At 39.4% G+C, this 24,631-nt stretch overlaps 1 protein-coding gene across 2 annotated transcripts in view; it reads right to left on the bottom strand.

Moving 5' to 3' along the window:
• LOC122709383 (cytochrome P450 2C31-like) overlaps positions 1 to 24,631 on the bottom strand; it is a 138,125-nt gene that overhangs the window by 86,669 nt on the left and 26,825 nt on the right. The window contains exons 5-8 of one of the 2 annotated variants that reach the window (XM_043926703.1): positions 8,322 to 8,498; positions 7,226 to 7,367; positions 4,170 to 4,357; positions 1,414 to 1,555 (exon numbers count right to left, since the gene is read on the bottom strand). In XM_043926703.1, the coding sequence (XP_043782638.1) occupies positions 1,414 to 1,555; positions 4,170 to 4,357; positions 7,226 to 7,367; positions 8,322 to 8,498 (649 nt within the window). Of the gene's footprint in view, positions 1 to 1,413; positions 1,556 to 4,169; positions 4,358 to 7,225; positions 7,368 to 8,321; positions 8,499 to 24,631 lie in introns of those variants that run through there. The other variant, XM_043926702.1, reaches the window with a different exon arrangement.

Consider the following 24,631-nt stretch of genomic DNA (forward strand, 5'->3'; position numbering starts at 1 on the left):
AGCTCTGCCAGCGGAGCTTCTCTACATCCTTCTAGATCCAGCACAGGTGTCATTTATTCCATACAAATATCTTTGATCTATTCAGGGGAATATAATTTACTCCCTCACTGGTATTCCACAAGACTTATTAATGCTTCTAATACAGAATATTTCACATGAAATCATAATTATTCCTCTCTCCCACACACTGGAATATAAGCTCGTAAGGTAAAGCCTTAGATCTTAAAATGGTAGCACAATGTCAGGACAAAAACAATCCCACAAACCCTGTAAATTGAGCAGAAATCTTGAGCAGGCTCATTATGTAACAATGGACCCAAAATTCAGGAAGAAGATAAGATTAGCAGGGTCTCTCTTTGCGATCACCTCTGGGCATTGTTATGTGTATGTTTCTCCATCTTCCCAGATCCATTCTGTTTGTTTTTCTTTTGCACCTACTCTGTGTTTAGGAAGTTGATTTCTTTGGAATGCATGGCTCCAGTAGTTAGTCACCTTCTTCACTGTGAGTAAACTCAGAAGATTAAACATTGAGAAGGTTAGGGTATGTCCTCCCTCAGTCCCAGCCTGTCAGGCCACAGTTTCAGCAGTGGCTGTATTCTCCAACCTACAGACCCATCTCCTGCTGAGGCATCCATTCTCTCTTTGCTAAAAATCTGCTTGAGTTTCAGCAACATCATGATGATGGTAACATCATCCTACTGATGCCATCCCTGAGTACTTGACCACTCCTTGCCACTTCCCTTAATCGTGTCCACACCTCTGAAAACAGTCTCTTCATTAAACTGTCTAAAGTATCTTAACTCTTTCTTTCAAGAACCCTGACAAATTGAAGGAAGATATTAAGTATAAAATATTTCTTCCTGCAAGAAAACTTCTTTTATTCTCCAACTACTCTGCCCTCTGCCCTGTCCCTCAAAATGCAACATTCAAGAGCTTCTCTCTCTGGGTGCTGACAGAAACCCTTTGAAGAGTATTTTCTCTCTGGAGTATCCTTGCCTTTAACCTGCATTCCTCTTTCTTAGAGGAAGGATGCATCTGTTACTCACATTTGTGTCTCTGAACCTGAGTGAGCATGAGTCTACTGCATATAAGGTATGTAGACTACATTGAGTGAATTGACTCATTCATTGAGTGAATTGACTTCATTGAGTGAATTGACTTCTCAGGGCAGGGGAGAAAAGTCTCAGTGGAACTAGACATCTAGGAGGACCTCTTACAATACTCAGGAGTGGGTGAGAGAGCAGAAGTCAAGAAATACAGCCTCCAATCCAGTGAGAAATTATCTGCACTTTGGGAGTGGTGCCTCTGGTCTCATGCAAATGACAATTTGTCCAGCCCAGACTAGCCTCCATGCAAAGCCCTTCCTTCTCTCCTTTCACCGCTGACATACAAACAAAAATGAAGCATCCTTGCCTGCTGAAAAAGCCATGAAGTAGTCACTCTTCTTAAAGTTACCACTTTTATCCAGGAAGTGACCAGGATCAAACCGCTCTGGGTTGGGAAACTCCTTGCCATCGTGCAGGACAGAAGTCAGAGATGTTAATATGATTGTGCCCTGAGATAAAGACAAACAGATTAACGGGATTATAAAAATGGTCATGGAGCTTGAAAAAAAGCACCTTGTCTAATCCTTTCCTTTTGTAGATGAGATGACTGAGGCACATACAAAAAAGTTATTCTTTCCATGTCAGAGAACAAATTAATGACCAAGCCTGTGCTGTGCTTAGTCACGCAGTCATGTCCGACTCTTTGCAACCCCATGGACTGTAGCCCACCAGGCTCCTCTGTCTATGGGGATTCTCCAGGCAAGAATTATGGAATGCTGTGCCCTCCTACAGGGAATCTTTCCAACCCAGGGATCGAACCTAGGTCTCCCTCATTGCAGGCAGATTCTTTACTGTATGAGCCACCAGGGAAGCCCAATGACCGAGCCTAACTGGTCTTAAATCTTATAATGCCAGTTCAGGGCACTGTTAAAACCTGACTCCAAGACCATCATCTTCAGCTTGTAGCCTACCTGCTGCACTTGCTTTCCAGTAAATTAGAGCAGCTGCATTTTTCTTGACAAAAAAAAACCAAAAAACAAAAACCATACTGTTTAAACGTGCTGATGTCACTGAAAATCTAGCTCTTTCTCAAATATGACGTCTTCTTCAAAACTACATGAGTGGCCATATTTTTGAAAACCATTTTATTCTCCTACAAAGATGAGAAACTGGTAAGCATTCTCTCCTCCTGCTATGGTTTTTCAATGTATTTGTTGAATATTCTTCTGGAAATAAGATGGCATTTCTGGTTTCTTGTAAGGTTTCCTAAACTCAGAGATACCATGTAACATAATGATTTAGTTTAGTTTTCAGAATCAATTGAACATTTCTCTCTACTAAATTAATCTCTGTGACTATAGGCAAGGGTTTTGGGGGGTTTTTTGTTGTTGTTGTTTTTGGTTTTTTTTTTTTTTTTTTTTTTTTTGCATTTCCGTGTCTTATTTCCATCACTAGTAAAATATAAACAGAGAGTTCCCTGGTGTCTAGGGTTCAATCTGTAGCTTAGGTTTCATCCCTGGTTGGGGAACTGAGATCCCACAAATCTCTCAGAATGCCAAAAAAACTAAACTAACAACAACAACAAAAATAAACAATAAATTTGATTATTTTATTATATAATGAAATAATATGTGAAATATTTTTTAAACAGAAGTTATTACCACAAGCTAAAATGCTCAATATTTTGTTATTGTTATGATAGCAAAGATTTTATTCATAATATCTTGGAATCATAATAATAAAGAGACAAAATTCAAATTCAGTTCCATCTGAATGCCTTCTGGTATATTTCATGGCCTTTCCAAATACACGATATAGTTCTCACTCCAAAACATCAATTGAAAGACAAACTGTCATTTCTATGTGGGCAAATAAATAAAAGAATCAAAATTGCCGGGAGAAATATCAAAAACCTCAGATACGCAGATGACACCACCCTTATGGCAGAAAGCGGAGAGGAACTAAAGAGCCTCTAGATGAAAGTGAAACGTGAAAAAGCTGACTTAAACTCAACATTCAAAAAACTAAGATCAGGGTATCCAGTTCCATCGCTTCATGGCAAATAGATGGGGAAACAGTAGAAACAGTGTCAGACTTTATTTTGGGGGCTCCAAAATCACTGCAGATGATGATTGCAGCCATGAAATTAAAAGACGCTTACTCCTTGGAAGGAAAGTTATGACCAACCTAGACAACATATTAAAAGGCAGAGACATACTTTGCCAACAAAGGCCTGTCTGGTCAAGGCTATGGTTTTTCCAGTAGTCATGTATGGATGTGAGAGTTGGACTATAAAGAAAGCTGAGCGCAGAAGAATTGATGCTTTTGAACTGTGGTGTTCAAAGGGACTCTTGAGAGCCCCTTGGACTGCAAGGAGATACAACCAGTCCATCCTAAAGGAGATCAGTCCTGGGGTGTTCATTGGAAGGACTGATGCTGAAGCTGAACTCCAATACTTTGGCCACCTGATGCAAAGAGCTGACTCATTGGAAAAGACCCTGATGTTGGGAAAGATTGAAGGCAGGAGGAGAAGGGGATGACAGAGGATGAGATGGTTGGATGGCATCACTGACTCGATGGACATGAGTTTGAGTGGACTCCGGGAGTTAGTGATGGACAGGGAGGCCTGGCGTGCTGCAGTTCATGGGGTCACAAAGAGTCAAACACTACTGAGCAACTGAACTGATTGAGTTGGTGACAATAATATCAACCTGATGAGCTGCATGGTCTTCTAGAAGTGATCAGTAGCTCAAATGCAGGTAGGGAGGAAGAAAACTGTTGCACTGGACTTTTGACAAGTGAAACAGAAGGGAGGTGCTTACTGATTAAGTGGTAAGAGTAATAAAACACACTGGAAAATAGGGAGTGGACAGAAGAGTAGCTTAATGAACAGGCAGAATATGGGACTAACAATGTACTGAGAATCCTGTGGGAATATAAGCACTATTATATTTATTAAACTGTATTTACAAACTAAAAGGAAAGGAGCATGTGGTCAGAGGGTGAAATACCTGAGACATGACTGTGTAATACCTGTAGACAATTAGGCAATCTATACTTCTACTGCTGTGATAGCTGAAACCTAAGAGTCTTAATGAGGAGTATAAATGAAATACCTCTCACCTTGGGAATGAGATATTCTCTGAATTTAATGTCCTGAGCTGCTGCATGGGGTAGGTTGTTGGGGACAAGGTCAATGTATCTCTGGATCTCGTGGATCACAGCATCTGTGTAGGGCATGTGGCTCCTGTCCTGCATGCAGGGACTCCGGTTTCTGCCAACCACACGGTTAATTTCTTCCTGGACTTTAGCTGGCAAGGTAGAAATCAGATTTTATGTGAAGTGATAAATATAATTTTATCTTCTTAATGATGATTACATTGTGGTAGGATATGGAGAGAAGGGAAAATTACATGTGTTTCCCTACAAGGGAAAAAAAGAAACAGAATTTCAGTGTCATGGGCAAACTGGAATTTCATTAGAGACTTAAATACACATGCATATAAAACACAGTTACATCATGAAATTCATTTCTCAATTCTGATTCTCTCCTTTGTGTATTTTTTAAAATAATCTCAGGGACGTGGGATCTCAAAGGCTCACATCATGCAGTTTAACCATTTTGTTTATGTCAGTTTTATTTTATGATAGTTCTAAGAGAGTAGAAGTACTCCAAGCAGGAAATGCTTAATAAATGGACCAACTGAACAAGATGTTTGGTTCACTCAACACATAAGAATAATAAGTAAGTTAAGGGAGAATATCCAAGATGATAAAGTATAAAGACTCTGAGATCCCCTCCTCCCACAAGCATTACAAAATGATAAATACAATGATTTACAGAACAACTATCAATAAGAACAACCTGAAGTCTAACAGAAAAGTTCTTCAACAACTAAAGAACTAAAGATGGAATCATGTAATGCATAGGAGAAGCAGAAACAGCACAGTTAAGACCGTACACCCAGGTAGGAGACCCATGAATGGGACAATTATAATTACAGAGGTTCTCCCCGAGGAGTGAGGGGTCTGAACCCATCACTGGGCTCCCTAACCCACGAGTCCTGCACCAGGAAGATGAGCCCCCAAAGCACTTGGTTTTGCAGGCCAACAGGGCTTATTTCAGATGAGCTAGGGAGCTGCAGGAAGTAGAGACTCCACTCTTAAAGAGTGTATACAAAATCTCACCCACTCTGGGACCCAGAAGCAGGAAAAGTAATTTGAAAGGAGCCTGAGTCAGACCCATTTGTTGATCTTGGACAGCCTCCCAGAGAGGCACGAGGCAGCTGGGGCTCACCTCTGGAACACATATGCTGGTAGCAGCTGTTTTAGACAGCTCATCCCAACACATGGACATGGATGATAGTAAGAGCAGTTTTAGAATCTTCCCTCTGGCTTATTTTGCCAGAACTTCACATCAGCCAGTTATTACCCGTTCTTGGATGTGGGAGGCCAAGCAGCTAGCTGGGCTGGCACATAGTCCTATCCACCAGCATGTCGGTTACTATAGCAGCCCTGAGCCCCAGCTGCCCCTGGACCCAACTCCACTCACCCGTTGGGAGACACCAACCCCGGGTCCCCCAGGGCCCCCATCCAGACAATGGGCAGGCCAACTCCAACTCCAGGATCCTCAGGGTCCTACAGCCAGAGAACACAGGATCTGGCCTCTCCCACCAAGATACCCAAGACCCTGCAGCCAGAGAAGCCAGGATGTGGCCTCATACACACAGAAGGCAGGTACTATCCTCAAGACTCCTAGGGCCTGATCCACCAACTAGCAGGCCAACCTCAGCCCCAGGACCACAGCAGTCCTGCAGCCAACCATGTCAAGATCCAGCCTACTCAACAGCAGGTCAGCACCACTAGAAGACATCTTGGGCCCCAGGCTCACCCAACAGCAAACTCACACCCAATTCTAGGAAATCCCAGAACTCTCTGCCAGCCATCTCAGGAAGAGACCCTGGACCCAGCTCTAACCACCAGAGGGCCTGGACTAGACTGGGCCCCATAGGGGTTTCATAACCAGCTGCCACACCCACCATCACCCAGCAGCTACTCCACAAGAAAAATGTATTGAGTACAAATGGAAGTTGAAAGTTGAGGAAACAATTCTTAGACAAAACGAACTTTAAAAACAAAGACTGTATGGAACAAGAGGGAAAAAAAGGACATTACCTAATGATGAAAGAATCAATCCAACAAGAAGATATAACAGTTATAAATCTACATGCATATGTGCTAAGTTGCTTCAGTCATGTCTGACTCTTTGCAACCCTTTGGACTGTCAGCCACCAGGCTCTTCTCTCCATGAGATTCTCCAGGCAAGAATATTGGAGTGGGTTGCCATGTCCTCCTCCAGGGGATCTTCCCAACCCAGGGAATGAACCCACATCTCTTATGTCTCACATGCATGTTGATAGGTGAGTTCTTTACCACTACCACCCTCTGGGAAGTCCGTAAATATATATACATATAACTGATTCACTCTGTTGTACCACAGAAACTATTACAACATTGTAAGACAATTAAACTCAAAAAAATAAAAATAAAAGGGTCTTAATGAGTCAACGCACAAAACATGATAGTAATGAAAATATTCTCTTAAATGAGGACTGAATTTAAAAAAAAAAAAAAAAAAGGAGGATGAGAAATTACATATGTGAGGAAAAAATTTGTTTGCCCAGAAGGGTGTATTTGAACAGAATTTTTGTGTATAAGTTTTAATTTAAAGAGTGAGGTTTTTTGATGAAGAAAGATTGTGATTTGTTGAGTCAATCCTTCCATTGCAAATGCATCTGAGTAGAATCAACTTTTGACAAAAGTATATTTATCTGGATTTGGAAAGCTTATCAAGCAATATCATTGTAGAGAAGATTCATCACCATCTGAGCCATCATGGAACCCCTACTGCATCTGACCTGAAGCAAATCAAGGATACTCCACCACAGTTGGGAGGACAGTGATCTCTGCCCTCCGTAACTCTGCTGCTGGTTAACTATTTCATTCTCCTTTTTTATTATACTCTAATTTGAATGCAATTCATACAGTGATAGGAAGATGTACTAAGGATGGAAGTTTTTCTAGTACATCTTTTAGGCAGATGAAGAGTAGAAAAGTCATCAGGGTTGCCTGCCAATTTCTAACTGGAATTTCATCCTGTCCATCATCTGTGACATTACCTGTGACCTCTGGGTGCTTCAGCAGGAGCAGCAGTCCATATCTCAGAGTGATGCTTGTTGTCTCTATTCCAGCAGTAAGCTCATCCCATAGAGTGGTGATCAAGTTGTCCATGGTAAACTCAGACTGTTTATTGTGTTTCTCCTAGCAATGATGTATTAGGATTACTTGATAAGTAAAATAAACTTACAAGTAACTTAAAATAATATCATATAACAACATAATTTTTTAAGTTTACTTTTTTGACAAATTAAGCCAAACATTAGAGAATGTTATAGATGAAGGCAAAGTTAGATGAGTTATTAGAATTTCTTCAATTAAAATATAACCAGAGTTAAACTTCCAACAAGTCCTTTCTGATTCCTCACTTTCTCACCCACTGGAGTAAATCAGTTCTTCAGTCATTTCTTTCTAACCTGACTCTTATCAAGTTATCACTGCCACTCACCACCAGTTCAGGCATCTATTGTCTATTTCATCAAATCTAAATTTCTCACTCAGGCCTTCAGAATCACCTATCCTCAAACTGAAACACTATTCCCAAATTCATCAGTCATTAAACCCATGACAGTTCCTCAGTTACTAGCAAGACAATCTCTTTAAAAACTCCACACACTTCATCACTGCACTTATCTTTCCCTGAACAAATTTTGTCATCTCTGCTAATTCTCAAAAGCTACTTCATCTGTTTCCTACTGTCTTTCCAAGAGTAAGCCTTTCTAGATTCCCACCCATTTCTACCTTCTCTCATTTCTTACATCACCCATTCACGGAATTTATCTAATGAAAGAAAATATACTATCTGTCACTTATCTTGAATGTGTGGGCGTGTGTGTGTTTCAATCTGTTCTCAAATAAAGAACCAGCTTTAACATGGTAAATATAAAAACTTCCAAGCAATTTTCAGTGACAATGCAGAAATAATTCAAGACATCCAGTACAGTTTGCACAACAATAGGTTGCACAGGCAATGAATATATCTTTAAGAAGGAGCATTTGTTTTAGTAAACTGATTCCACTGAGAAGAAACAAAGTTATTCCATGCATCACATCACTCCACATACAATGATGAAGTAGCAAATCTGGATCCCATTTTACCTTTTCCATTTTAATCAGGAAGTAATCAATAAAGTCTTGAGGGTTATTGAGGTCCAAGGATTCTTGGTGTTCCTTTATTTTCTCCAAAATAAACTTTCTTTGCTCAGTCATGTTTTTAAATAATGTATTATGACTCCCTGGGAGATAATGTAGTAAAGAGGGGAAAGCATTGTAGAGCTGAAAAAGAAAAGAGACAGTCAATTCTTTCAGCAAACATTTACAGGCCCATATTATGGTGCAGACATATTGCTATAAAATGAGTAAATAAAGATGAGTAAGATATGCTTCTTGCACTGGAACCCATTTGGGATTTGAAGGAGAGAGAACTGATAAAATGGCCTGAGTGACAGTATACACAGATTAACAACTAATTTCAAAACCATTCGAAATATTTTCCTACCCATAACTCTGAGGAAATTCAGGATCATACCACATCTTTCCAAATGAGGGTACTGAGGTTCAGAAAGGTTAGTCTACCAGTCTAAGACACAAAACAAGTGACAGAAGTAGAATCCAGTGTTTATCCCAGTTTACACTACACACATGTCTATAGAGAGTCAACTAAAAAGTGTGCAGGGATCATACACTTTTTCTATATTCATTTTTATGAAAATATATTAATAGTTGATACATATTAATTAGTCTCAGGTGTACAAAATGGTGATTCACCATTTACATGCATTACAAATTGATAGCCATGATAAGCCTAGGAATCATCTGTCATCATACAGTTATTGAAATGTTATTGACTCTATTCCTTATGCTGTATATTACATCCCTGTGACTTATTATGTTTATATCTGAAGTTTATACTTCTTAATCCCCTTTACCTATTTCATTCATCCCTCTACTTCTTCCTCTCTGAGGACCACCAGTTTCTTCTCTGTATCTATGAATTTGTTTCTGTTTTATTTTGTTTGTTTTAATTTTTAGATTCTAAATATGAAGTAAACCATATAATATTTGTCTTTGTCTGCCAGACATTCTTCCCTTGGCATATCTTCTAGGACTATCCATGCTGTAAAAATGGCACGATTTCATTTTTTTATATGGCTGAGTAATATTTCTGTGTGTGTCTGTGTGTGTGTATACCACTTCTTCTTTATCCTTTCATCTATTAATGGACACTTAGGTGATTTTGATATCTTACCTATTTCAACAATGCTACAATGAATATAGGGGAGCACATATCTTTTTGGATAAGCTTCTTTTCTTCAGATAAATACCCAGATGTTTTCTAAAGAGAAGTACCCAGTTAAATCCCAGATCATATAGGAGTTCTATTTTTAACTTTTTGAGGAACCTCTATACTGTGTGTCATAATGACTGTTTCAATTTACATTCCTACCAACAGTGCATGAGTGTTCCCTTATCTCCACATCCTCCCAACACTTGTTATTTCTTCTCTTTCTTATAATAGCCATTCTGACTGGTGTGAGGTAAAATCTTACAGTGTTTCTATTTGTATTTTCCTGATAATTTGTGTTTTGAACATCTTTCTGTGTGCCTATGGGCCAACAGTTTGTCCTCTTTGGAAAAAATACCTATTTGAACTTTCTGTCCACTTTTTAATTAAGGTTTTCTTTTGCTGTTGAAGTGTATGAGTTTTTTGTGTATTTGCAAATATAGTCTATTCAGCAGGCAGGCATTTTGTTTTGTTGATAGTTACCCTCACTGTGCAAAAGCTTTTACATTTGACTAGGTCACATTCCTTTATTTTTGCTTTTGTTTCCCTTGCCAAACAAGGCATAACCAAAAAAATATCAACAAGATTAATGTCAAAGAGCACACATCTATGATTACTACTAGAATTTTTATAGTTCTGGTTCTTACATTTAAATCCTTAATCCATCTTGAATTTATTTTTATATGTGGTGTGATAAAGGCATCCACTTTGATTCTTTTGTATGTAACTGTCCAGTTTTCCCAATACCACTGATTGAAGAGGGTGTCTTTTCTACATTCTGTATTCCAGCTTCTTTTGTTGTATATTAATTACCTACTAGGTGTGGGTTCATATCTAGGCTGCCTCTTCAGTTCCATTAACTATGCCTGCTTTTGTGCCAGTACCATATTTCTTTTTCTTTGCTTGCTGTGGCTGGAACTTCCAGTACTATGCTGATTAAAAGTTGGGAGAATGGGCATCCTTGTGTTGTTCCTGATTTCAGAGGAGATACTTTCTGGTTTTCACCATTGAGAATGATGGGAGCTTCTCCTATAGGGGCTTTATTACATTCAGATATGTTCCCTCTGTATTCACTTTTGAGTTTTTATCATAAATGTATGTTGAATTCAGTCAAAAGGTTTTTTTGCATAACTTTAAAAAATCATATGATTTTTATTTTTCATTTTTAATGTGATGTATCACATAGATTAGGAGAAGGCAGTGGCACCCCACTCCAGTACTCTTGCCTGGAAAGTCCCATGGATAGAGGAGCCTGGTAGGCTGCAGTCCATGGGGTCGCGAAGAGTCGGACACGACTGAGTGACTTCACTTTCACTCTTCACTTTCATGCAGTGGAGAAGGAAATGGCAACCCACTCCATATTCTTTCCTGGAGAATCCCAGGGATGGGGGAGCCTGATGGGCTGCTGTCTATGGGGTCGAACAGAGTTGGACTGAAGTGACTTAGCAGCAGTAGCATCACATAGATTGATTTGCAGACACTGAATCATCTTTGCATCCCCTGAATAAATTTTGCTTATTCATAGATTATAATCCTGTTAATGTATTGCTGATTTTAATTTCATGCAAAGATGAGCACAACAAAAGACAAAAATGTTATGGACCTAAAAGAAGAAGAAGATATTAAGAAGAGGTGGCAACAATAAACAGAAGAACTATACAAAAAAAAAATCTTAATGACCCAGATAACCATGATGGTGTGATCACCTACCTAGAGCCAGACATCCTGGAATGGGAGATCAAGTGAGCGTTAGGAAGAATCACTACAAACAAAACTGGTGGAAGTGATGAAATTCCACTTGAGCTGTTTCAAATCCTAAAAGATGATGCTGTTAAAGTACTGCACTCAATATGCCAGCAAGTTTGGAAAACTCAGCAGTGGCCACAGGACTGGAAAAGGTTAGTTTTCATTCCAACCCCTAAGAAAGGCAATGCCAAATAATGTTCAAACTACCACACAGTTGCACTCATCTCACATGCTGCAAAGTAATGCCCAAAATTCTCCAAGCAACTCTTCAACAGTATGTGAACTGAGAAACTCCAGATGTTCAAGCTGGATTTAGAAAAGACAGAGGAACCAGAGATCAAATTGTCAACATCCATTGGATCACAGAAAAAGCAAGAGAATTCCAGAAAAACATCTACTTCTGCTTCATTGACTACGCCAAAGCCTTTGATTGTGTGGATCACAACAAACTGGAAAATCCTGAAAGAGATGGGAATACCAGACCACCTTACCTGACTCCTGAGAAACCTGTAGGCAGGTCAAGAAGCAACAGTTAAAACTGGACATGGAACAATACACTGGTTACAAATTGGGAAAGGAGTACATCAAGGCTCTATGTCACCCTACTTATTTAACTTATATGCAGAGTACATCATGGGAAATTCTGGGCTGGATGAAGCACAAGCTGGATTCAAGATTGCCTGGAGAAATAACAATAACTTCAGATATGCAGATGACACCACCCTTATGGCAGAAAGCAAAGAAGAACTAAAGAGCCTCTTGATGAAAGTGAAAGAGGAGTCTCAGACAAGCACTGGGGTGGCCGACCAGAACTGAGGGATATCATCACTTCCACAAGAAAGCTGTCAGAGAGAAGCACCACTGTACACCCAGCACTGGGAAACTTTCCTTGTCATTGACCTGTCTGCTGTCCTCAAACCTGCTTCCTGCCTCTGAGCCCTGCTCTCTGGTGCAGCCCCTCGGCTCAACTGCCTGGTGGCCTGAAGTCTGGGGAAGCCTTCCAACCTGAGAAGTGCAGGGGAACTGGAGGTCACATCCGAAGGCGAAAATGAGAAGGCCATTCTAACTTTTCCCAACATTTCCGGTCATTCCAAAATTGTATAGGAATGCAGGGCTTTCTGTGAACAGGTGAATTTTTTGGACTCTGAACTTGTGATCTTTTCAGAGAGCATCAGAGCGCAACTGATCTTAGAAGACTTGTCTCCCAGCTCCAGTGGAGTACATGGAGAAGTCTTAACGCTACTATAAGAATAAGACTGAAAACCAGAGGCAGGAGGCTTAAGTCCGAATCCTAAGAACACGAGAGAATTCCTGACTCCAGAGAACTCCTGACTTCAGGAGTTCATCAAGCGCCTCCATACCTACACTGAAACCAAGGACCACCCAAGGGCCAACAAGTTCCAGAGCAAGACATAACACACAAATTCTTAAGCAACACAGGAACATAGCCCTGACCTTCAATATACAGGCTGCCCAAAGTCACACCAAACCCACTGACATTTCAAAACTCATTACTAGACACTTCATTGCACTCCAGAAAGAAGAAATCCAGCTCCACCCACCAGAACACCAACACGAGCTTCCCTAACCAGGAAACCTTGACAAGCCACCCATCCAACCCCACCCACAGTGAGGAACCTCCACAATAAAGAGGAACCACAAACTGCCATATTACAGAAAGGCCACCCCAAACACAGCAATATAAACAAGATGAAAAGGCAGAGAAATACCCAGCAAGTAAAGGAACAGGATAAATGCCCACCAAACCAAACAAAAGAGGAAGCGATAAGGAATCTACCTGAAAAAGAATTCCCAATAATGATAGTGAAAATGATGCAAAATCTTGAAAACAAATTGGAGTTACAGATAAATAGCCTGGAGACAAGAATTGAGAAGATGCAAGAAAGGCTTAACAAGGACCTAGAAGAAATAAAAAAGAGTCAATATATAATGAACAATGCAATAAATGAGATTAAAAAAAAAAACACTCTGGAGGGAACCAACAGTAAAATAATGGAGGCAGAAAATAAGATAAGTGAGGTAGAAGATAGAATGGTAGAAATAAATGAAACAGAGAGGAAAAAGAAAAACAAATTAAAAGAAATGAGGACAACCTCAGATACCTCTGGGACAATATTAAATGCCCAACATTCAAATAATAGGAGTCCCAGAAGAATAAGACAAAAAGAAAGGCCATGAGAAAATACTTGAGGAAATAATAGTTGAAAACTTCCCTAAAACAGGGCAGGAAATAATCATCCAAGTCCAGGAAACCCAGAGAGTCCCAAAAAGGATAAACCCAAGGCAAAACACCCCAAGACACATATTAATCAAATTAACAAAGATCAAACACAGAGAACAAATATTAAAAGCAGCAAGGGAAAAACAACAAATAACACACAAGAGGATTCCCATAAGGATAACAGTTGATCTTTCAATAGAAACTCTTCAGGCCAGGAGGGAATGGCAGGACATACTTAAAGTGATGAAAGAAAATAACCTACAGCCCAGATTACTGTACCCAGCAAGGATCTCATTCAGATATGAAGGAGAAATCTAAAGCTTTACAGACAAGTTAAAGCTGAGAGAATTCAGCATCACCAAACCAGTTCTCCAACAAATGCTAAAGGATCTTCTCTAGACAGGAAACACAGAAAGGGTGTATAAACTCAAACCCAAAACAATAAAAGTAAATGGCATCAGGATCATACTTATCAATAATTACCTTAAATGTAAATGGGTTGAATGCCCCAACCAAAAGACAAAGACTGGCTGAATGGATACAAAAACAAGACACCTATATATGTTGTCTACAAGAGACCCACCTTGAAACAAGGGACACATACAGACTGAAAGTGAAGGGCTAGAAATAGATATTCCATGCAAATAGAGACCAAAATAAAGCAGGAGTAGTGATATCACATAAAATAGATATCACATAAAATAGACTTTGAAATAAAGGCTGTGAAAAGAGACAAAGAAGGACACTACATAATGATTAAAGGATCAATCCAAGAAGAAGATATAACAACTATAAATATATATGCACCCAACAAAGGAGCACTGCAATATGTAAGATCAATGCTAACAAGTATGGAACAGGAAATTAACAACAACACAATAATAGTGGGAGACTTTAATACCCCACTTACTCCTATGGATAGATCATCTAAACAGAAAATTAACAAGGAAACACAAACGTTAAATGATACAATAGACCAGTTAGACCTAATTGATATCTACAGGACATTTCACCCCAAAACAATGAATTTCACCTTTTTCTCAAGTGCACATGGAAACTTCTCCAGGATAGATCACATCCTGGCCGTAAATCTAGCCTTGGTAAATTCAAAAAAATTGAAATCATTCCAAGCATCTTTTCTGACCACAATGCAGTAAGATTACATCTCAATTACAGGAGAAAAACTATTAAAAATTCAACTATTCAAACTATTAAAAATTCAGCCTCCAACATATTGAGGCTGAACAACATGCTTCTGCATAACCAACACATCACAGAAGAAACCAAAGAAGAAATCAAAATATGGATAGAAACGAATGAAAATGAAAACACAACAACCCAAAACCTGTGGGACACTGCAAAAGCAGCGCTAAGGGAAAAGTTCATAGCAATACAGGCATACCTCAAGAAACAAGAAAAAAGTCAAATAAACAACCTAATTCTACACATAAAGCAACTAGAAAAGGAAGAAATGAAGAACCCCAGTGTTAGTAGAAGGAAAGATATCTTAAAAATTAGGGCGGAAATAAATGCAAAAGAAACAAAAGAGACCATAGCAAAAATCAACAAAGCCAAAAGGTGGTTCTTTGAGAAGATAAATAAAATAGACAAACCATTAGCCAGACTCATCAAGAAACAAAGGGAGAAAAATCAAATCAATAAAATTAGAAATGAAAATGGAGAAATCACAACAGACAACACAGAAATACAAAGGACCATAAGAGAATACTATCAGAAACTATACACCAATAAAATGGACAACTTGGAAGAAATGGACAAATTCTTAGAAAAGTCCAACTTTCCAAAACTGAATCAGGAAGAAATAGAAAATCTTAACAGACCCATCACAAGCAGAGAAATTGCAACTGTAATCAGAAATCTTCCAGCAAACAAAAGCCCAAGACCAGATGGCTTCACAGCTGAATTATACCAAAAATTTAGAGAAGAGCTAACACCTATCCTACTCAAAGTCTTCCAGAAAATTGCAGAGGAAGGTAAACTTCCAAACTCATTCTATGAGGCCACCATCACCCTAATACCAAAATCTGACAAAGATGCCACAAAAAAAGAAAACTACAGGCCAATATCACTGGTGAATATAGATGCAAAAATCCTTCACAAAACTCTAGCAAATAGAATCCAACAACACATTAAAAAGATCATACATCATGACCAAGTGGGCTTTATCCCAGGGATGCAACGATTCTTTAATATCCACAAATCAATCAATGTAATACACCACATTAACAAACTGAAAGATAAAAACCATATGATTATCTCAATAGATGCAGAGAAAGCCTTTGACAAAATTCAACATCCATTTATAATTTAAAAAAAAAAAAAAACCTCCAGAAAGCAGGAAGAGAAGGAACATACCTCAACATAATAAAAGCTATATATGGGAGGGGAGGAGCCAAGATGGCAGAGGAATAGGACGGGGAGACCACTTTCTCTCCTACAAATTCATCAAAAGAATAACTGAACGCAGAGCAAATTTCACAAAACAACTTCTGATCGCTAGCTGAGGCCATCAGGCGCCCAGAAAAGCAACCCATTGTCTTCAAAAGGAGGTAGGACAAAATATAAAAGATAAAAACAGAGACAAAAGAGCTAAGGACGGAGATCCGTCCTGGGAAGGGAGTCAATAGAGGAAGTTTCCAGACACCAGGAAACCCTAGCACTGGCAGGTCTGGGGGAAGTGTTTGAATCTCGGAGGGCAACCTGACTGGGAGGGGAACAATAAATAAAACCCACAGATTATGAGCCTAAAAGCAACTCCCAGCAGAAAAGTACCCCAGACACCCGCATCTGCCACCAGCAAGTGGGGGCGGAACGGAGAGGAGCAAGCAGCATGGCTTAGGGTAAGGACCGGGCCTGAGTGCCCTGAGGACAATCGGAGGGAGCTTTTGTGAGTTACCAGCTTAAACTGTGGGATAGCAAAAGAGAGAGAGAAAATTAACCGGCCCGAACACACTGCCGGCCGTTCACAGAACAAAGGGACCGAGAAAGTCCAGAGGAGAGCTCGCAGGCTGTGGGCTGGCCCAGCCCTGCCAGAGGCTGGAGGCAGGGGGCAGGGGAAAGGGGCAGGCTCGGCCCCAAGGACTGCATCCCCTACCGCACTGCAAACAGGCCTCCAGTTTCTAATCAAAGACCTTCTGAGATTCTGGATGGTTGACATCCACCGGGAGGGTTGCAGCGAGACAGAGGGCACAGGCACCCGACCGGTGCGGGTGGGGACTGGGGCTGGGGACACGGAGGGCAGAAGGCATACGCACACGACTGGCACCGGCGGAAACTGAGACTGGGACCGAGGAAGGGAGTAGGCGTGCCGCACCCGGGGAGAGTGTGCCCGTCAAGCCCCTGGCTGCCTGAACCTCTCTGACGGGGAAGGCACAAAAAGCAGGCGCAGCTTTTTATTCCGTGCTTTTGTGGAACACCCGAGGGCTGGAACCGCGCGCAGCGCAGGGCACGCTCCATATAGAGCAGCCGGGAGCCTGAGTAGATGGGGGAAAGCAGCGCCAGCCCCGCCCCACAGCAAGACGGAACTAGCAACCTGAATAAGAGACCACCTCCGCCCGCCTGTGTCAGGGCGGAAATTCGGCACTGAAGAGACCAGCAAACAGAAGCCAAATAAACAAAGGGAACCGCTTCAGAAGGGACCGGTGCAACAGATTAAAATCCCTGTAGAAAACACCGACTACACTGGAAGGGGCCTGTAGATAGCGAGACGTGTAAGCTGGAACGAGGAGCTATCTGAAACTGAGCCGAACCCACACTGACCACAACAGCTCCAGAGAAATTCCTAGATATATTTTTACTTTTTTTTTTTTTTTAAGTAAGAAAAAAATATTTTTTTTCTTTTTTATTTTTTCTCTTTTATTTTCTTTTAAAATTCCCTATTACTCCCCCATTACTCCTTAACTTTCATTTTCATAGATTTCTACGATTTTTTTAATTAGGAAAAAAATTTTTTTTCTTTTTTTTTCTTCTTTTTTTTTCCTTTTGCTCTTCTATTTTCTATTTTTCTTTTTCTCTTCTTTTTAAAGTCCTCTATTACTCCTCTACTACTCCTTAATTTTCATTTTCATTACACTATAACCTTGCAAAAAAAAAACAGAAGCCCTATTTTTAAACCAAACTTCATATATATTTCTAAAATTTTTTTGTGTTTTTGTTTTTGTTTTTTAATATAGTATCTTTAAGAGTCTAACCTCTACTCTAGATTTTTAATTTTTGTTTTTCAGTATATGATATAAATTGTGAACATTTAAGAATCCAATATTCAGTTCCCATTTTTATTCAGGAGTGTGTTGATTATTCTCTCCCAATCTTGACTCTCTGTTTTCTACCTCAGAACACCTCTACTTCCTCCTTTCCCCTTTTCTTCCCAATCCAATTCTGTGAATCTTTGTGGGTGTCTGGGCTATGGAGAACACTCTGGGATCAGACAACTGCATAGATCTGTCTCTCTCCTCTTGAGTCCCCCTTTTTTCTCCTCCAGCTCATCTCTATCTCCCTCCTCCCCGTCCTCTTCTTCATGGAACTCTGTGAACCTCTCTGGGTGTCCCTAACGGGGGAGAATCTTTTTGCCATTAACCTAGAAGTTTTATTATCAGTGCTGTATAGTTGGAGAAGTCCTGAGACTACAGGAAGAATAAAACTGAAATCCAGAGGCAGGAAACTTAAGCCCAAAACCTGAGAACACCAGAAAACTCCTGACTACATGGAACTTTAAGTAATAAGTGACCGTCCAAAAGCCTCCATACCTACACTGAAACCAACCACCACCCAAGAGCCAATAAGTTTTAGAGCAAGACATACCACGCAAATTCTCCAGCAACACAGGAACATAGTCCTGAACGTCAACATACAGGCTGCCCAAGGTCACACCTAACACATAGACCCATCTCAAAACTCATTACTGGGCACTCCATTGCTCTCCAGAGAGAAGAAATCAAGTTCCACGCACCAGAACACTGACGCAAGCTTCCCTAACCAGGAAACCTTGACAAGCCAATCGTCCAACCCCACCCACTGGGTTAATCCTCCACAATAAAAAGGAACCACAGACCTCCAGAATAGAGAAAGCCAACTCCAGACACAGCAATCTAAACAAGATGAAAAGGCAGAGAAATACCCAACAGGTAAAAGAACATGAAAAATGCCCACCAAGTCAAACAAATGAGGAGGAGATAGGGAATCTACCTGAAAAAGCATTTAGAACAATGATAATAAAAATGATACAAAATCTTGAAAACAAAATGGAGTTACAGATAAATAGCCTGGAGACAAAGATTGAAAAGATGCAAGAAATGTTTAACAAAAACCTAGAAGAAATAAAAAGGAGTCAATTAAAAATGAATAATGCAATGAATGAGATAAAAAACACTCTGGAGGGAACCAAGAGTAGAATAACAGAGACAGAAGATAGGATAAGTGAGGTAGAAGAAAAAATGGTAGAAATAAATGAAGCAGAGAGGAAAAAAGAAAAAAGGATCAAAAGAAATGAGGACAACCTCAGGGACCTCTGGTACAATGTGAAACACCCCAACATTCGAATCATAGGAGTTCCAGAAGAAGAAGACAAAAAGAAAGGCCATGAGAAAATACTCGAGGAGATAATAGCTGAAAACTTCCCTAAAATGGGGAAGGAAATAGCCACCCAAGTCCAAGAAACCCAGAGAGTCCCAAACAGGATAAACCCAAGGCGAAACACCCCAAGACACATATTAATCAAATTAACAAAGATCAAACACAAAGAACAAATATTAAAAGCAGCAAGGGAGAAACAACAAATAACACACAAAGGGATTCCCATAAGGATAACAGCTGATCTATCAATAGAAACCCTCCAGGCCAGGAGGGAATGGCAGGACATACTGAAAGTAATGAAAGAGAATAACCTACAACCTAGATTACTGTACCCAGCAAGGATCTCATTCAGATATGAAGGAGAATTCAAAAGCTTTACAGACAAGCAAAAGCTGAGAGAATTCAGCACCACCAAACCAGCTCTTCAACAAATGCTAAAGGACCTTCTCTAGACAGAAAACACAGAAAGGGTGTATAAACGTGAACCCAAAACAACAAAGTAAATGGCAACGGGACCATACCTATCAATAATTACCTTAAATGTAAATGGGTTGAATGCCCCAACCAAAAGACAAAGATTGGCTGAATGAATACAAAAACAAGACCCCTATATATGCTGTCTACAAGAGACCCACCTCAAAACAAGAGACACATACAGACTAAAAGTGAAGGGCTGGAAAAAAATATTTCACGCAAACGGAGACCAAAAGAAAGCAGGAATCGCAATACTCATATCAGATAAAATAGACTTTCAAATAAAGGATGTGAAAAGAGACAAAGAAGGACACTACATAATGATCAAAGGATCAATCCAAGAAGAAGATATAACAATTATAAATATATATGCACCCAACATAGGAGCACTGCAATATGTACGGCAAACGTTAACGAGTATGAAAGAGGAAATTAATAGTAACACAATAATAGTGGGAGACTTTAATACCCCACTCACAACTATGGATAGATCAACTAAACAGAAAATTAACAAGGAAACACAAACCTTAAATGACACAATGGACCAGCTAGACCTAATAGATATCTATAGGACATTTCACCCCAAAACAATCAACTTCACCTTTTCTCAAGTGCACACGGAACCTTCTCCAGAATAGATCACATCCTGGGCCATAAATCTGGTCTTGGAAAATTCAAAAAAATTGAAATCATTCCAGTCATCTTTTCTGACCACAGTGCAGTAAGATTAGATCTCAATTACAGGAAAAAAATTGTTAAAACTTCAAACATATGGAGGCTAAATAACACGCTTCTGAATAACCAACAAATCATAGAAGAAATCAAAAAAGAAATCAAACTATGTATAGAAATGAATGAAAATGAAAACACAACAACCCAAAACCTATGGGACACTGTGAAAGCAGTGCTAAGGGGAAGGTTCATAGCATTACAGGCTTACATTAAGAAACAAGAAAAAAACCAAATAAATAACCTAACTTTACACCTAAAGCAATTAGAGAAGGAAGAAATGAAGAACCCCAGTGTTAACAGAAGGAAAGAAATCTTAAAATTCAGGGCAGAAATAAATGCAAAAGAAACTAAAGAGACCATAGGAAAAGTCAACAAAGCTAAAAGCTGGTTTTTTGAAAAAATAAACAAAATTGACAAACCATTAGCAAGACTCATTAAGAAACAAAGAGAGAAGAACCAAATTAACAAAATTAGAAATGAAAATGGAGAGATCACAACAGACAACACTGAAATACAAAGGATCATAAGAGACTACTACCAGCAGCTCTATGCCAATAAAATGGACAACTTGGATGAAATGGACAAATTCTTAGAAAGGTATAACTTTCCAAAACTGAACCAGGAAGAAATAGAAGATCTTAACAGACCCATCACAAGCAAGGAAATCGAAACTGTAATCAAAAATCTTCCAGCAAACAAAAGCCCAGGACCAGATGGCTTCACAGCTGAATTATACCAAAAATTTAGAGAAGAGCTAACACCTATCTTACTCAAACTCTTCCAGAAAATTGCAGAAGAAGGTAAACTTCCAAACTCATTCTATGAGGCCACCATCACCCTAATTCAAAACCAGACAAAGATGCCACAAAAAAAGAAAACTACAGGCCAATATCACTGGTGAATATAGATGCAAAAATCCTTCACAAAACTCTAGCAAACAGAATCCAACAACATATTAAAAAAATCATACACCACGACCAAGTGGGCTTTATCCCAGGAATGCAAGGATTCTTTAATATCCGCAAATCAATCAATGTAATACACCACATTAACAAATTGAAAGATAAAAACCATATGAGTATCTCAATAGATGCAGAGAAAGCCTTTGACAAAATTCAACACTCATTTATGATTAAAACTCTCCAAAAAGCAGGAATAGAAGGAACATACCTCAACATAATAAAAGCTATATATGACAAACCCACAGCAAGCATCACCCTCAATGGTGAAAAATTGAAAGCATTTCCCCTGAAATCAGGAACAAGACAAGGATGCCCACTCTCACCACTACTATTCAACATAGTGTTGGAAGTTTTGGCCACAGCAATCAGAGCAGAAAAAGAAGTAAAAGGAATCCAGATAGGAAAAGAAGAAGTGAAACTCTCACTGTTTGCAGATGACATGATCCTCTACATAGAAAACCCTAAAGACTCTACCAGAAAATTACTAGAGCTAATCAATGAATATAGTAAAGTTGTAGGATATAAAATTAACACACAGAAATCCCTTGCATTCCTATATACTAACAATGAAAAAACAGAAAGAGAAATTAAGGAAACAATACCATTCACCATTGCAACATAAAGAATAAAATACTTAGGAGTATATCTACCTAAAGAAACAAAAGACCTATACATAGAAAACTATAAAACACTGATGAAAGAAATCAAAGAGGACACAAACAGATGGAGAAACATACCGTGTTCATGGAATGGAAGAATCAATATTGTCAAAATGGCTATTCTACCCAAAGCAATCTATAGATCCAATGCAATCCCTATCAAGCTACCAACGGTATTTTTCATAAAACTAGAACAAATAATTTCACAATTTGTATGAAAATACAAAAAACTCGAATAGCCAAAGTAATCTTGAGAAAGAAGAATGGAACTGGAGGAATCAACCTGCCTGACTTCAGACTCTACTACAAAGCCACAGTCATCAAGACAGTATGGTACTGGCACAAAGACAGAAATATAGATCAATGGAACAGAATAGAAAGCCCAGAGATGAATCCACAAACCTATGGACACCTTATCTTTGACAAAGGAGGCAAGGATATACAATGGAAAAAAGACAACCTCTTTAACAAGTGGTGCTGGGAAAGCTGGTCAACCACTTGTAAAAGAATGAAACTAGAACACTTTTAACACCATACACAAAAATAAACTCAAAATGGATTAAAGTCCTAAATGTAAGACCAGAAACTATAAAACTCCTAGAGGAGAACATAGGCAAAACACTCTCCGACATAAATCACAGCAAGATCCTCTATGACCCACCTCCCAGAATATTGGAAATAAAAGCAAAAATAAACAAATGGGACCTAATTAAACTTAAAAGCTTTTGCACAACAAAGGAAACCATAAGTAAGGTGAAAAGACAGCCGTCAGATTGGGAGAAAATAATAGCAAATGAAGCAACAGACAAAGGATTAATCTCAAAAATATACAAGCAACTCCTGCAGCTCAATTCCAGAAAAATAAATGACCCAATCAAAAAATGAGCCAGAGAACTAAACAGACATTTCTCCAAAGAAGACATACAGATGGCTAACAAACACATGAAAAGGTGCTCAACATCACTCATTATTAGAGAAATGCAAATCAAAACCACAATGAGGTACCATTACACGCCAGTCAGGATGGCTGCTATCCAAAAGTCTACAAGCAATAAATGCTGGAGAGGGTGTGGAGAAAAGGGGACCCTCTTACACTGTTGGTGGGAATGCAAACTAGTACAGCCACTATGGAAAACAGTGTGGAGATTTCTTAAAAAACTGGAATTAGAACTGCCATATGACCCAGCAATCCCACTTCTGGGCATACACACTGAGGAAACCAGATCTGAAAGAGACACGTGCACCCCAATGTTCATCGCAGCACTGTTTATAATAGCCAGGACATGGAAGCAACCTAGATGCCCATCAGCAGATGAATGGATAAGGAAGCTGTGGTACATATACACCATGGAATATTACTCAGTTGTTAAAAAGAATTCATTTGAATCAGTCCTAATGAGATGGATGAAACTGGAGCCCATTATACAGAGTGAAGAAAGCCAGAAAGATAAAGAACATTACAGCATACTAACACATATATATGGAATTTAGAAAGATGGTAACGATAACCCTATATGCAAAACTGAAAAAGAGACATAGAAATACAGAACAGACTTTTGAACCCTGCGGGAGAAGGTGAGGGTGGGATGTTTCAAAAGAATAGCATGTATACTATCTATGGTGAAACAGATCACCAGCCCAGGTGGGATGCATGAGACAAGTGCTCGGGCCTGGTGCACTGGGAAGACCCAGAGGAATCAGTGGAGAGGGAGGTGGGAGGGGGGATCGGGATGGGGAATACGTGTAAATCTATGGCTGATTCATATCAATGTATGACAAAACCCACTGAAATACTGTGAAGTAATTAGCCTCCAAATAATAAAAAAAAAAATAAATTAAAAAAAAAAAAAAAAGAACTGCCATATGACCCAGCAATACCACTTCTGGGCATACACACTGAGGAAACCAGATCTGAAAGAGACACGTGCACCCCAATGTTCATCACAGCACTGTTTATAATAGCCAGGACATGGAAGCAACCTAGATGTCCATCAGCAGATGAATGGATAAGGAAGCTGTGGTACATATACACCATGGAATATTACTCAGCCGTTAAAAGTATTCATTTGAATCAGTTCTAATGAGATGGATGAAACTGGAGCCCATTATACAGAGTGAAGTAAGCCAGAAAGATAAAGAACATTACAGCATACTAACACATAGTTATGGAATTTAGAAAGATGGTAATGATAACACTATATGCAAAATGGAAAAAGAGACACAGAAGTACAGAACAGACTTTTGAACTCTGTGGGAGAAGGTGAGGGTGGGATGTTTCAAAAGAACAGCATGTATATTATCTATAGTGAAACAGATCACCAGCCCAGGTGGGATGCATGAGACAAGTGCTCGGGCCTGGTGCACTGGGAAGACCCAGAGGAATCGGTGGAGAGGGAGGTGGGAGGGGGGATCGGGATGCGGAATACATGTAACTCCATGATGATTCATATCAATGTATGACAAAACCCACTGAAATGTTGTGAAGTAATTAGCCTCCAACTAATAAAAATAAAAAAAAAAGAAAGAAAGAAAGAAAGTCTTACCCAGTACAAAAAAAAAAAGCTATATATGACAAACCCACAGCAAACATTATCCTCAATGGTGAAAAATTGAAAGCATTTCCCTTAAAGTCAGGAACAAGACAAGGGTGCCCACTCTCACCACTACTATTCAACATAGTTTTGGAAGTCTTGGCCACAGCAATCAGAGCAGAAAAA

This window comes from Cervus elaphus, chromosome 15 (assembly GCF_910594005.1).
Source record: "Cervus elaphus chromosome 15, mCerEla1.1, whole genome shotgun sequence".
Lineage (NCBI taxonomy): Eukaryota > Metazoa > Chordata > Mammalia > Artiodactyla > Cervidae > Cervus > Cervus elaphus.